Genomic DNA, 16,125 nt, shown 5'->3' on the forward strand with positions numbered 1-16,125 from the left:
TTCCAACAGAGCAGTGAGCAAAGCTGACAATGCCCCTTCCATGGTGCACACCAGGATCTACAAAGGCGACTGCAAGTAAGTAAGACAGACAGCGATGTGCAGAGGCATACAGAGAATGTGAATAGGGTTATGGAGCACATTCTGGAGCGGACTGTAGGGCAGCGTCGCTAGAACATGGGGACCCTATGGAAGAACGGTCTCAGTGACCACACCCCTACACAAGAAGTCCCACAATAAGTGTCAAGTGGACGGCTAAGCTAATTAGTGACCTCATTCTCAGGAGGTGACTCCAACCACGGCAGCCCTTACTCAGGAATCCACGATAACTTCCTTTCAGCACGTCACTAACTTGACATCTCTTTGACAGTCTCAGAAGTGACAATTAGTTCTTGTAACTGTCCACTGAGTCCTGGCTCTTTCTCCTGCTAAGGTTTAGTCCCACATGTTCCTGCCCCTTCTTCCATCTTGAACCTTCCACCTACCAAGGGAGCCTTTCCTCCCAAGTTCAAGTAAGTGCTGTCCTCTCTTAATTCAAACGTAGATATTTTTAAAGTCTTACTCTGCTTTACCCTTCTCTGATTTGCCTATTTCCAGCCTTCAATTTCTAGAGATAGAGTCAATCAAAAGAAAAAGAAAAGAGTGTGAAATCTGTTTTATTAGAGGAATGTTGCCCAGCTAAATAGCAGGAAATACTCTGGAACCATTGGGGGTCCCAGGAAACACACACATACTCATGTACACACTCACATATACATACACACAGGACCTTGGGTTATTAAGGTGGCTTCTCTTGGTAGTGGAGAAGGAAGAAAACAGCCAGTAAATCCTTCTCATTTAACTGTGAGACAAAGAAGCTTGCTCATGTAAACACCCAATGCAGCTCGGTGGGCTGGACCAAGGACAACGCAGAACTGTGAAGCTCAAGACAGAGTCTCTCCCCCAACAGCTCAGAGGACAGTTTTTCTGTCTTTGAAGCCATGAGATATGATTATTAAATTGGCATAATTTAAGCTGTTTTCAGTGAAGTATCACTTTCAGGCCATTAATATTCATCTCAAATCCCATTAGCTATGAAAGAATAGCAATTAGTTAAGTAATGTGTATTATTAATAACAATAACAGCTGACCTTTCTGGAGTACTGACTAAGCACCTGTGTACTGGGCTTACTCCGTCCTAACAAGAGGCCTCTCATTATCCCCATTTCACAGACGATGACAGACATTCAGATGGGTGGAATCAGGCATGCTGGATGGCAGTACAGGATTCAAACTCAGGTCTGCCTGACTCTACAGCCTGTCCCTCTCACCACTATGCTGCCTCATCTAATTCATGGGCTGGCACTGTAGTGCTGCAGAAAAAACCAGAGAGACTAACATACACAGCAAAACGCATGTATCCGCGCACAACGCTCACACGTATATTTGAACACATCTCATCAACACCCTTTTCTAGAACGCAAGGGAAATATTTTTCTTCATCACAAACGACTGGGGAAAAATGGTTGGACAAATAAATAACCCTGGGTCCTGGAGAAGCACAAACATCAGAGGCAAGTAAGGAAGGTAGCACACATTTTCTGAAACAAGTCATATGCACAGTGGCCTCCAAATGCTCAGGTACCTGGTTTTTCAAAGGCCCAAGGAAGCCTAGGTTTTCTGCCATCCTCTGAGCTTGGCTGTCCTTTATCCCTTCAATAATGTCGATTTCTTCCTAGGAAAAAATGAATAAAATAAGGAAAACTCAAGACAGGCAAATGAAAAGATTCACAACCTGGAAAGAAAAGGCCCAGTATTTATTTGCAAATGAGTAATTCAAGGGTGGCACCTTTCCAAAGATCTCCGAGCAGGGCTACCGCAGCTGCCTATAGGGTATGTTTTAATTAGCAGACCATCTAAAACACAGCCTTTCCAAAAACTATGTAATTCTTCAGGGTGGCATGCTGACAAGACAATCGGATGCCAGTTTTCACTTTTAATTACTATACAGATGGCACCGACGAATATTTAGTCAGTTAATTTTTATGACATCTTTTGGAAGACTTCCAGAGTAAGGTTTTCCTGCCTAATATTGCTGTTAAGTTTAGAGCTTGTCATATGTAGGTTAAATATTACCGTATGATTTAAATACCCTATTGATGATGATAATTATTAATAATACCTGAGCTCCACAAAGTGCCATTCTCTCCAAGATACTAAGTGCTGTTCATATACATTATTTCAGGTGTTCTCTTCACAAATGGAATGGCTTGTTTAAATCACAGTAATTTTGGGGCGCCTGGATGGCTCAGTCGGTTAAGCGGCCGACTTCAGCTCAGGTCACGATCTCGCGGTCCGTGAGTTCAAGCCCCGCGTCAGGCTCTGGGCTGATGGCTCGGAGCCTGGAGCCTGCTTCCGATTCTGTGTCTCCCTCTCTCTGACCCTCCCCCCTTCATGCTCTGTCTCTCTCTGTCTCAAAATAAATAAACGTTAAAAAAAAAAATTAAAAAATAAATAAATAAATCACAGTAATTTTGAAAATGAGTAGGTATTATTGGTAAGCTAGAATGTAAAGTCTCAACTTAACTTCCAAGCTAGCTAACCTAAAAGATGTAATGTTGGTGAAAATATTCCAAAACCAACCACCCAAAGTATCAGTACCTGATCTAAACAAAGAGGTTCAGGAAAAAAAAAATTCCTGCTTTTTGAAGGGAAACAAAATCACATTCTAAAAGAAATAATAAATCTTTCTGCTAAAAATTTCTAATGTGATTTTTTGACACCAAGAACCCCAAATTAAAAACCAGAATTACAGTTCTAAAGACCGTAGATTTTTCTTCTCACAGCTGAGGTAGGTTGAGAAGCACTTTGTACACATCACCTCATTATTTCTCACAATTCTGTGGGGTGGAAATCACTGAAGTGATTCAAAAACAATGAGGCTTGGAAACACTGAGATGCTTGCTGGTGAGTTAGGATTTGACCTCAGCCAGATCTGTGACCAGATACTAAGGGCAAGCTTTAAAGGATTGAAGCACACTGATAGAATCTGAGCCTCTGAAGGATTCCGGTTTACATAAGCTGTACTGAAAGACATCATGGCAGTCTCCAGCTCACATCTGGTGTCCTAGGAGCGGATTTCTGGATCATACACACTGTGCGGTGGGGTGGAGTCAACCGGGGGAAATGGAAACACCACAGTCCTCTCCCATTGGTTAATTCTTGGGGCAGGGTATGGAAGAAATGAGGAAGGAAGAAAAGGCAGGAAGGAGGAATAAAGGGATGGAGGGGGAAAGCAAAGAAAAAGACCCTGGATAGGGAATACCTTGGTTCTGCCCAACCTCAGCTTAGTGCTAAGTAAGAAAAAGGACTCAAGGTCTTTCATGCCGTAAATCCCAGGAACGAACGTGCTGCTACCAGCCTCAGACTGCACATTAAATCTTTAACAGCTCGTGCAACAATAGTCAATGAACACAGCATAGTCAGGAATACAAACACACCTTAAAAATAAGCTCTGGATTCGAAGCGGCCACCTCTTCGATATCAACGCCCCCCCGAGGGCTGCCCACCAGCACGGGGCCATTGCAGGACCGGTCCATCAGAATGGCCAAGTAGGTTTCTCGGGAAATGTCCAAGGCTTCAGCAACCATCACCTACCACATTAGTGGGAAAGTCAAATTAATTCAGCATCAAGCTCATTCCCACTTGGAAATCTATATAAACTTGCTACACAAATCAAACAGCTTCATTTTAGGCTCTTCAAACCCACTGAGTTACCTCCCAGAGATTTGAGAGTTCTGCTTTCATGGTACAGAATGCCCATTTTCACCTCCTTAATTGATCCTGCTAACTTGCTCAAGTGACAGGTATTTGGTTTGCCTCAAGGAGCTTTCCCACTTTAATCTTTTTTTTTTTTTTTTTTCTTCTTCTTCCTTGAGAAGCCCTGACACTTAAGAAAAACTCCAGGGAAGCAGTTGTTATTTTAATTTGAGACATTAACAGTACATACATATTGCCACATTGATTTTTCTCAGATTACACTAGTGGAAAACCAAGTTTGCTGCCCCAGAAAGGATTCTTTTACCGTACATCTGATGCTTTATATGTATATATGCCTCTATCTCATTGATCAACTGTATTGCTAATTCAATTTATGCTTCCTTTTATATTACAAATATACTATTTGCGTGTTCAAAAATAACGCAAAAGGTACTAGACGTATATAAATGACAAAGTGAAAGCAGCCCCCAGCTGCACATATACAGAGCTCGGGCCTCAGCAGTTAGGGTGATCAGGAGCCCATATGAAACGTTTGTGATCATCAGATAAAGTAGCACCTTTGGGAGGATATGGTCCAGTGTATGCGAGGACTGTGCTTGGGCAAGAGACAAATGGGATGGAAGGGTTTCATTCTGCTCTCACTGTTTCGGCTGTCTGTCTTGCTCAGTGCACAACCACAACAGCTGTGTGCAGCAGGCCTACCAGGAAAAATCACTGCTGACTTCTCTCTTTCCTATACATCTACAAGCATTACCGTAGTGCGCATGGAAGCATATTATACGTGCTTGAATGTTTTTCTTTCTTCTTGTTTTTAATATTAATATTACAGCTTGGAAATCTTTCCAACATTCTCTCTCTTCATTGTGACTAGATGGTACTTATATGTCAGTCTTTATTTGACCATATCCCTACTGACCGACATTTACATGGACTTCAGTTTTTCTCAAATGCCACTTGAGTGCTTATTTTTGTGTGTATATCTTCACTCATTTGTTTTTATATCCCTATAGTAAGGTACCTAGAAATAAGATGGCTAGGTTTTAGACTCTCCATATTTAAGATGTTAAGTACTATCAAACTGCCTTAGAGAGAGAGACTGTACCAAATGACACTCCAAATAAAAATGGTAAAAGATGTCTTGGATGGGAAGGAAAGAAAAGAAAAGAAAAGAAAAGAAAAGAGAAGAGAAGAGAAGAGAAGAGAAGAGAAGAGAAGAGAAGAGAAAAGAATATTCATCATCAGTACTAGAAGTGAAAATAATGAAAGCATTTACATAGCTTTTCCTAAAAGTAGTCCACTAATAGGTTTCACAAAATAAAGTCACAGATAAAACAGCATTTCTTGCTAATTACCCAGATGTCATAAAACCACAAATTTTTAAGGCACATGAAATGGAATAAACATATGACGACCTAAAATGCTATAAAGAAATGAACTCAAAATTTCTTCTTTTCAAACACTTGAGGAATTTATCACTGGTTAAAAATAAAATACCTGATAAGAGGCATCATACTGACTCTTTTATCATAAATGGTAACTCAGGACTATGAAGGAAATACTTCTTGGCACGTGGTGTTAAGATTTTCATAGAAGCATTCTGTTTTCAAGTTCACTTTCTATCTAATAAGAGCTAGTCTAGAGAACAAGATTTAATGATTTTCAGTAGTTATTCTGAGAAGCAACACAACATTCTAACTTTTTAGGAGACGTGTCATTCAAGAGTCCTATTCTTAATCTTCTAAAATGTTGACAGATGTTCTGTACGTTCCATCAAATTTCTATTTGTGAGAGACCAGCTGCTGTCTGAACTGGCTCCTGCTTGGTGGAAAGAAAGTATCACTCTTTAAGAAAACATTCCCAGTGAATTCCACGAACGCTCTCATCCCACCAGGAACTCAGTTAGATACGTCTCAATAATGTGACTTCATCTGTGACTGACAAAAACAGTATCATCAGCACAGCCTTTTCGTGGAGTCCCCCAGGAAAGAAAGCTTTTTCACTTACTTTGCCCTACTGGACCACTGAACCTGGCTGGTTGGTTTGTTTTTGCTTTTGTTTTTAATATGGTGCTGTTGAAACTGTGGATGAGTACCAGTGCACAAACTATTCGCAACAGGGCCATGATTAGATAACGTTAAAAATATATTCGGTTTCTGAACTTTGCTTGCTACAGAGCAGTAAGCTTTGCTGGTACTGAATCGTGAAGAACATAATGAGGAGTGCAGTCTCACCTCCCCTATTATTTTTCTAGGGAACACACCTAAAATGCATTGGCACAGACTTAGAAAAAAATATCCGATGTGTATAAATGTACGTATGTGTGTTTAAACAGCTTCTCAATCAAACTTAGAAATAAAAGTTTCTGGGGGACTTCTACTGATGTCCAAGATACTCCTATGTAAAAAAAAAAATGCATGTTCCTTAAAACCGCATATAATATTATTATAGAAACGGGGTAACATACATTTTATACAGAAAAAGGACAGAAACGATATTTCACTGTGGTGAGAATCCAAGAAACGTTTATTTTCTAATTTCTATATTTCTGTACTACTGGAAGTTTTTATGTGTGTGAATCACTTTTACAATCAGGGGGGAAAAAAACCACTACTTAAAAGTAAATCATTCTAGATGTTTCCTAGCAATGACTCAATGTACAGGAATGCACTTATCTTCAGTCTTTCAAAACCTATCTACAAACTAATTTTATGCATTACCACACAGTGCAAATCTGCTTTAGGTATTTTTTACATGCTTTAAAAAAGTATCACAAACTACAATCTAAAAAGAAATATATTCGTATAAAACAACGAATTCCTACAAACAAAAAAATACTTATCATGTCCTCTATGGACAAATTTTGAAGAAGTTAACAAAGGCACGGGCTCATAATCAGATTTAAAAGGCAAATACAAGTACTGTGTTGGGCCAAACAAAAATCAAAACAAAACACTTTTGAGTTTTAAATAGTTCTTAACTGTGAGAAGTGGGGGTAAAGGGAAAACAGCATAACCAGTTTTGTCAATATGCTTTCCTAACATTTATAAAAGCTTTATGTTCTCAGAGTGAAAGAGCTAAGGACCACCAGGATTTCCATCTCCCTCTTTGGGACCAAGATAGACCCTGTCATAGTACACTAAGTAAACCACCCAGCGATTTTTTTTTTTTTTTTCATCATGTTAACAACTTTCCACACAACTCACCCTGAAAATTAAAAACAGAATGTACTACCTCAGGTTCTCTAGGCATAACACACTGGCAGAACCTGGGTATACTTTTAACCTTATCTAATCTGCTCCCCAAAATGCTGGGGCCCCTTTCACCATTATGACAGGGCCTTTTAACGATCTATGCCTGCCAGGGCTGGGGTGTGTCCTTATAGTCAAACTTATAGGGGCCGAAACTCAGAAGGGTCCTCCTCTTGGTCTCTTGGTGTCTTATTTGTTGTAAGTGACTTGAAATTTGAACGAGGGTCCCCGCATTTGTTTTGGCACTGGGTCCTGCAAATCAGGTAGCGAGTTCTGGTACTTCCATTGATGAGGGGGGTACAGCAAACAAAACGACAGGAGGAGACTTAGGTTCTGGCCTCGACTGCGCCACCCCAATTTTATGCCTGAGGCAGGCCACTTCACACAGGGCTCTAAGTTCTGCAGGTGTGTATGATGTGCAGCCTATATACACTTCAGACCCCCAAAGGACCACTAATACTCCATAATTCCAGGAATAATATGGCTTTAAACGCTACTAAACTCAAAGTAAGGTATAGTGACACTTAGAAAAACAACATCACAGGTAACTCTGATACATAATGAAATGGGGTGGTGGAGGAGCAGAGAATGTCCTGCACTGAGCAGGAAGAGCTATCAGCAGGAAGAGCTGAGTACGAAGCCCTTTCCAGCTTTAAACAGCATGTTCTGAAAGGCAAAGCAGTTGTTTTGATCACTCACCCGCACCTACGTTTACTAAATGCTGACGATGATAAACACTCACACTATCACAGAACCCTTTTTATTTCTCCTCAAAGTCATACCACAACCTAAAGAGATTATAAGAAGTTTAAAAAACAAAATGGCACATGGCCAAAGTGCACTGCTTCATCAGACTGTCAAAAATGAAATGTGATTTTCTTTTCTTGTAACACATACACAGAAAATGACCAAAAGCATTCATATTACCTTGTTAACTTTCACACCTTCTTTTGGAGTTTGTTTTGTTGCTAGATTATACCCAATCATCTGTTTAGCCAGCTGGCCTACAACTTGAGGGCTAGGAGTGAAGGAAAAGGGAAAGAGAAAAAACAAAAACATTGTCTACGGTGAAAATTATTTTAAAGCAGAGTGCATGTTATGTCCCCATGTCCACGCTGCACAGGGTCCAGCTCCACCCTCACAGAGTCCACAAGGCTTTCTGCTAATGTACTAGGTACCTAGCAAGGTACCAGAGGCTCACTGAGAACAATATATATGAGGGAGGGAGGGAGGGAGGGAGGGAGGGAGGGAGGGAGGGAGGGAAGGAAGGAAGGAAGGAAGGAAGGAAGGAAGGAAGGAAGATTGAAAAAAGGGAAGGAAGAAGGAAGGAAAGAAAGGGAAGGAGGAAGAGAGGAAGGGAAGGGAAGGGAAGGGAAGGGAAGGGAAGGGAAGGGAAGGGAAGGGAAGGGAAAGGGGAGATTCTTGCTTCCCTCTGCTATCCTCTCTGCCCAAAATAAGTTACAGTCACAGTAGAAAGACAATACTAAAATGCACAACAGATTTAGATAAGAGCTGAATAACAAAAACTTGACTTGGGTAATGTGAGAAGTATTGGCCAATGAGGGCATAAGGGAGAGGGTATGATTCAAAGTAAATAATGAAAAGGTATGTGGCGGAAGAGAGGCACAGGGGCAGTGCCGGCAGACACAAGAGATAGGCCATGATAAGGGAAGGTTCAGACTGTCAGACAGGAGGGACAAGTGAAGCCACTGGCAATGGGGAGCCACTTGCAGGCTCCAGAATAGGCAAGTGACAATATGGCGGCAGCATTTATTTTGTGTTATCATTTTCAACATTTATGATGGATCACTGACTGTCTAGGGCAGAAGGAGTGTCAGGTTTCTCACCAATTAGTGAGGAAAAAATCCTTTTATGGGAGAAAGAACACTGGAGCATTGCCAGAGCCCTCCTCTACCTATAATTCATTTCCTCTACTTGCTACCTTCTGCTCCCACCCCATTCCAACCATTTTTCTCAATGCTCCCTTCAATCATGAGTAAGATCTTCCACTAATACTTAGCCAAAAGACAGAGAAGTAACACCTCCAGACTTACTCTTTTGTTAAATGAACGCCTCCTTTCAAACCGCTACTGAAGACACCTTTTCCTCTTCCTCCAGCTAAGATCTGGGCTTTCAAAACAATTTCTTTTGCATCTGAAAAAGAAAACCCAGAGTCAGTAGTGGGTTTTTCTGTTGTTGTTGTTTTGTTTTTGAGCAACAAGGAACGTGGAAATGCACCTAATTTCCAAAAGTGTTTGTAAAAGCTCTATTAAACCAACTTTGAAAATAAAGGCATAAAAAACGTCCAGAAAAAAAAAAAAAAACATCAATGCACCTAAATACAAAGTCTTTATCGAGGGCATTAAAATATTTCCTACCAGTTTAATCTAATACTCAACCCTCCCAAGAGAAAGCAAGGCATGTGTTCCCTTGCTCTTTTGAGTGTCAGAAGATGCTAAATAAATCCAGGCTGGAGGTATTAATTTTACTGTGTAATGACACTCTCATGTGGCTGAGGCACCAATCTGCCAGTCAGAAGAACTAACTACCTGTCAGCCGGCTGAGATGTCGAAGGGAAGACTGGATTACATAGGGGAGACGTTTAAGACAAGATGCAAAGAGAGCAGTTAATAACTGTATTCTTGGAAACCACCAGATTTCTGAGCAGTTGTTCTATATATTGATGGGACTGGATAAGGGAGGAGGAAATGGATTGAACCTGAAAGCAAGCAATATTTCTGAAATGGTGGCAGGGTAACAAAACATCCTGGAGGAAGGTGGCTGTGGAATTTTTGTTTCTCGACATACTCAAGGAACGGGGTGGGGGGGGCAGGTACTGCCTGTTGTTGACCTGTTGACCTTTGAGACCTGAGTCATAAACTTCAAACATCTTCATGCGCCTGGCTTGAAAGCTGAATGCATGAAGCAGCCCAGTGACAGAAATAAGGTCTTGAGCAAAGAGGGACACTGACCTCCCCAACCACAAAAGGAAAAAAAACAAACAGCCCTCAAATCAAACATGTTTCATAAACCAAATAGTACACATCTTCAGCCACAGCTGGCACCCTCTGTTTGTCGTTTCTCTTTGTCTAACATCAGAAAACTAAGTCAATCTTGTATAATGCTCTAATAGCCTTCTGGTTTAACACACCAGGTTTAGAATCTGCAGACTGGGTTTCCATCAGGACTCTGTCCCTCATCCAGGTGACGACACCTGGCAAGTTACTAAATGTCTCTGAGACTCTGTTTACCCAACTGTGAAAAAATGATGAGGATTGGTTTAAGATTTAGACAATGCATGTGAATATTTTATCCCAAGAGCCTGAAACTCATATGATTAATGAAAGGCTACTGCCATGACCATTTAGTTATTTTAATACCTTTCTATCTTCTAAAGAATCAAAAGGATTATTTCCACTCAGGCAGATGTGGGCGAATAATAGTAATAATAAGTTTGCTAGTGTCAGCCACCATTCATGGAAGGTGGAGGGCTCTGTAAGCGTTGGCTGTTTCAGTTATTTCTATTATTGTTCTTCTTACTCAAGACAAGCAGGCAAAGGTTCAAAGAGAAGGAGCCACAGAGGGTTTTGTCATGAAGGCAACAAGGAGCTACAACAAGATTTGACATTATGACAGCACTGGGTAAGACAGCTACTCCAGCTGAGGTAGTCAGATTATGAAAGTTCTTGGTCTTTATTCGTTGGTCTTCCCTTCCCCTAAATTTTCTTAACACTCAGAAAACCAGGCTTCACCTTCTCCCAGAAGCAAGCATGGCTCCTTCTCTGCTGCCCTCGATGTCCTCCTACACCTGTTGCTGCCCTAGATATGAACCATCACAACATCAGTCAAACCCATGTCTTAGGATAAACTGGCTCACATCAACCTGAGTAAAGAGCAAGTTGGGATGACAGCTCATTACCAGAAACTCACCAGGAAAGAAACCAAGTAAAACGAATTTATTTCGTATCTTGGCTATTGCGCCTAAGAACAGCAGTAAGAGCGCGGACTATGGAGTTAAACAGACCTAAAATCTCTCACTCTGCCTATCACTTTCTTTGTAGACCGGAGGAGACTGAGGCTCAGAAAGGGAAAAGTGATATGCCTGTCAGTAAAATGGCTATAATAATCTATAGTGTTAGGATGATGTGAAGAGTAAGTGAAATATAGTAGGTAAAGTGCTTATCTCAATGCCTGGCACATTAAAAAGAAGTCAAAATATGGTAACTATCATCGCTAATTATTTTTAGCAATTAACCAAAAAAATAAAGGTATATAGGAAGACATTTCCTATTTCTCTTTTGGAGCCATCAAATAGAAAAAATACGGTCTACTCAAATTTTTAATTGTGTTCCCTTCAAATTATTTAAAAAAGATAACCAGCATTCCATTGCCATTATCAATTTTCACATGCTTGTCATCCAGAAGAAAGAGATGCTTTTCTCTAGATCTCCAGCAGCAACACTTGAAAGCCACACAGAATACCTAATTGGGCATCGTTAATTGGCACTAGATATGCTTAATTAAATCAGCCTTAGGCATGAACCATCAAGACAAAGAAACAGTTGTAGCCTCAATGAAGTGGTTGTCAATTACATGTGTCACCATTTGACCACGGGTCAAAGGATTCCATGCCACCAAGCTGGTAGACCAAACAACCATTTTGGGCACTGTGAAGCCATACTGGGACAAATGGCAAAAGACAAAGGAAAAAACTGTATCCCATCTAGGTATGTCTCCTGCAACTTACACCCCAGGCCGAAAATAAGCTCACTAAAATCATCTCTTCTTATTAGATCTCAGATGTTAAATCAGTATAGTACATCAATAGCCTAAAAGAAAGCAAGTTTGTCTCATCTTGACTGCAACTCAAGTGAAGTAATTTAATTCAGTTATTTATTCGGAGGGGAGAAAATTAAGCAGCCAAATCCTACTCAACAGTAGCTATTCTTCTCATCCAGTATTAACCAAGCTGATTCACACAGTCACTGTTTCCATTCTATTTAAAATAAATCTGATTTCGCCAAATACACACATTTTTGGATTTCTTTTGGGTTTTCACGTTACTCTCCTAATCCCAAGCAAAATTACAGAAGAATATCTCAGACACGAAATCCAGTGTTTGTCTACCATAAGACGATTTAACCATACTTTAGGGGTAACAAGCTAAAAAAAGAGATGGAGGGAGAAATAACATCTATTCTAATAGCTTTTGTATGGAAACAGATTACACTTCTGTACTGATAACCATAGTACTGGACTCCGAGGTGGAAAATTCCAGGTATGTATAACTCCAAACTCCTTATCCTTAACTACTACTCTTATATGCAGCAGCGTAAATGTGCAATGCATTCACTTTATTTTGTTCCCTTTCTGGTTAGTTTCTGATAACGAACAGTGCTCACAACTAGGATTCCTCTTGGTTAGATGGAAACCAGTTTACTATGATTTATATATATTTTAGGAGAAAAAGCACTGTGACATATTTGACAAGCTTATAAATATGTAAGATTCTCAACTACCAAATCTCTTATGAGAACAATATTTATAGCCATTTAGAAAGCACCCCCCCCTCAAAAAAACCCCACACCATGGTCTTGTTTGACTCTATTAGCCACATTAAAATAATACTTTTTCAAATATTTTCCTTTCATTTCTTATGACAAGTTTCATTCTAATTACAATAACAAAGTTTTATGCCAATTTTTATGGTCCTATGCTGGAAAACAAACATTCTTAGAAGCATTATTAAATATACAAAGAAAAAAATTAAGTTCATTAAGAAAAGCATAACCTAAAGAGAATAAATAAGAAATGTTTTCAATTAGACAAGCTTTGTAAAACTGGTTCACTGTGCTTTTTAGAGACAGCATTCTGAAAATACATTTATGCAAAAGAGTGCTTATAAGAAACAGTTCAGAACCATAATGCAAAAGGACCTAGTATATGTGTGAAAATGTTTATCAGGAATATCAGTAAGAATGTTATTTTCAGCTATCTATTTAAAATAGTTTAGTGAATTCAACATTGCTCTCTTCAAAAATATAACAGCTTCCGGGGCATGTGGGTGGCTCAGTCAGTTGAGCGTCCACTCTTGATTTCGGCTCAGGTCATGATTTCATGGGGTTTGTCAGTGGCAGCTCGGAGCTCAGGCACGGGGCTCTGCCCTGACAGGGTGGAGCCTGCTTGGGATTCTCTGTCTCCTTCTCTGTGCCCTTCTTTCCCAAAAATACATAAACATTAACAAAATATATAATAGCTTCCTAAATGCAAATGCAGCAGTATATACCTGGAGACTACTGAGGTAACCATCTATTTCAAGTCAATAACATTGGCTTTCTTGGGGGAACTGTGATTTCCATGGTTCACTGACTGGAGCAAAATTGGAATATCCAGTTTTCAGCACAATTGCATGGCATAATTTCCAGCACAGTGATCACCTTTCATGAGGTTTGATAGGATTCTTAATTGAGAAAGTTACAATGTATTTCAAATTGACCTATTACTGGAAGGCAAGAAGAAGGAGGAAGGTGATGCATGAAAAGAGCTGAAAGATATTACAGAAAGAGGAACCTTTATAAAGGACATACAATTATAGGGTGATAAGTGCCTAAGTGCCAATTTCCCAAAGAAAATGAGTTAACTTCTGTGACTTCATTATGACCCCAGAACCCAAACCTAAAATTGGAGAATTACCTATCTTCGATTATTATAATAGCTGCTGTAGATGGAGTCCTATTTCCTCAAGTTGTAATTAGGTCACTGGGAATGAGACAATATTGCAATGACTCTTTCCATATGCCCAATGTCATCTCTGAAACTAAAACAATTATTTCACCTTTCAACATGTCTGATGTGGGCTCGCCCAGTACTGGAACAGAAAATTTCAAACATGAAAGACGTCAGAATAAACTATTTCATCACTGGTCACATCCATTGATTGAATTAGGATTACAGATACTTGGCTCCCCACCAGACTGCTACCCAAGAAGATTCAAATTACACACACCTGAAATAGTCACTTTTAAAGTAAAAGATGGAACTAGAGCCATCTCTAGGACAAGGGTTTTGTGATACAAATTAGGAAGCTGTTTAGGGAGACATTATTTTACATTAAGAAATCCTTTACTGATAAAGCTTTTATGTAAGTTTTAAATCCTAAAGTTCCTATCAAACACAGTAGTCAATTAATTCCACTTTATCTAAAGTACTTCCTTCATCTGGATAGTGTAGGGGCATGATACTGCCATTTGGAACAGATTGTTGATTATAAAGGAGATAATTATATCATAAGACAACACACTTTTGCTTTCAAGTGAATAATTTTAATTTTAGTTCCTATACAAATTCTTAAAGTTTGACATTGTATTTTCAGATTGCCAAACTTAAAAAATATTGTATATTTATTACATTATAGTTCTCATTAAAATCTCTCATGATAAACTAGTCTACTCTTCTGATCTTGTCACTGATGTTATTAATTATTTCATAACCATTGACACAGACTTTGTTGGTGATAAAATTTTTAAAGCTAGATAAAAATAACTTCAGAAAGGCTCAATTCAGTTGTGGTATCTTACTATTTCTATAGCTTAAGACTACTAAAACAATCTTACATTTTGCCTATCAAATTAAAAGCTATATATTTCTGTAAGAAACCTTTAGGGCAGAACCTCCTAACACTGACGGCAAAAAGACCAGATTTATTTAGACACCTGTGTTATCAAAGAATCTCTAACATTATAAGATTGCAACCAGAGGACATGAAACAGATCTCCTGCAAATGAAGCTACCTGGAAAAAAAAATGACAACTTTTGAGGAAAAAAACAGTTTCTTCAGAAGAAGAAATTTCCAGATGAAATCTATACTGTGTTTTGTACAGATTATGGGACAAATTTATAATATACATTGATAATAAAGATTTGTGTATAACATCTGCAACTTCAACGGATCCTGAAAACAGCCACAGAAGATTTTATGAACCCCAACAGCATTTCTACAGTATTTTGTGATGCACTTGAAGTGAAAGAAGGATAAAGGAAAACTAGTTATCAGAAACCATTTTGGGGGCAGCTGGCTGGCTCAGTCTGTGGAGCACATGACTCATGGAGTCATGAGTCTGAGCCCCAAGTTTGATGTAGAGATTACTTAAAATAAAATAAAATAAAATAAAATAAAATAAAATAAAATAAAATAAAATAATCATCTTCTTTCTGATTTTCAAAGCAAAGATGTGTTCAGTCAGGGTTCAATTAGGGAAGCAGAACCACTATGAGTTATGAATAAGGGATTTATCATAGGAACAAAAAGCTGACAAAATTGGGGGAGATGCTGAGAAAGAAAAGGTCTGAAAGTGAGGGCTAGAGGATCACAGGGGTCACCAGTGAAAGAAAGCACACCCAGGAACTGTACGGTGGATACAGGCCTCATGATAGGTCTGGGTCAATGTTCATCAGCAGGGTCAGAGGATGGGTATGGAACAGATAAGAGCAAGGATGAGCGGGACCACCTTGCCAGCATTTCTACATCTGTCCATCTGTCCATCACAGCGTAATGGTTGCATTCCAAATTCTGGGCAAACTTCTCATTTAGCCCACTCTAACCAGGAATTATACAGAAGGGGATTCTGGGAAATGTAGTTCTAGCTTAATCAGGCTTACACAGTAATAATTACCACAGATGGTAGTAACAAGTGGAAGAGACCCCAAGTGTTGCAAATACAGAATTAACACCTCTAAACTTCTTGGGGTGGCTCGAGAACCCCAGGGTTAGAGACCCCCTCTTGCAGCAGGAGACACCTGGAAGCTACCTTTGAATACAGACAAAAAACAAACCTCTTGTGGATCTTTAACCAGTGATGAACAAGAGGAGAGGGAAAGATGGTAATACTGAGAAATGATATAAATATAAACTGATATAATAAAATGAAGGTTTTACTTTCAGAAGCAACAGGAAGGACTATGGAATTCAAAATGTAACATACACATTGCCCACCTACACCTGTATTTACAGAAATATTTCACAGAAATATAACTAGCATTCTGAGATCTCCAACTTTCTTGATTAGAAAGGTTGTCTTCTATTTTGTCTGGGTACATAGATTTCTCCGGGGAGCCTTCCATT

The 16,125-nt window shown here is 39.4% G+C and overlaps 1 protein-coding gene across 4 annotated transcripts in view; it reads right to left on the reverse strand.

The window, feature by feature from the left end:
- The window catches only part of SUCLG2 (succinate-CoA ligase GDP-forming subunit beta), a 328,227-nt gene that overhangs the window by 186,731 nt on the left and 125,371 nt on the right, over window positions 1-16,125 (reverse strand). For all 4 annotated transcript variants that reach the window (XM_045493474.1, XM_045493473.1, XM_045493477.1 and 1 more), the window contains exons 3-6: window positions 9,059-9,158; window positions 7,932-8,022; window positions 3,477-3,629; window positions 1,622-1,711 (exon numbers count right to left, since the gene is read on the reverse strand). In XM_045493474.1, coding sequence (XP_045349430.1) covers window positions 1,622-1,711; window positions 3,477-3,629; window positions 7,932-8,022; window positions 9,059-9,158 — 434 coding nt within the window. The remainder of the gene's footprint in view (window positions 1-1,621; window positions 1,712-3,476; window positions 3,630-7,931; window positions 8,023-9,058; window positions 9,159-16,125) is intronic.

This window comes from Leopardus geoffroyi, chromosome A2 (genome assembly GCF_018350155.1).
Source record: "Leopardus geoffroyi isolate Oge1 chromosome A2, O.geoffroyi_Oge1_pat1.0, whole genome shotgun sequence".
NCBI classification, from domain to species: domain Eukaryota; kingdom Metazoa; phylum Chordata; class Mammalia; order Carnivora; family Felidae; genus Leopardus; species Leopardus geoffroyi.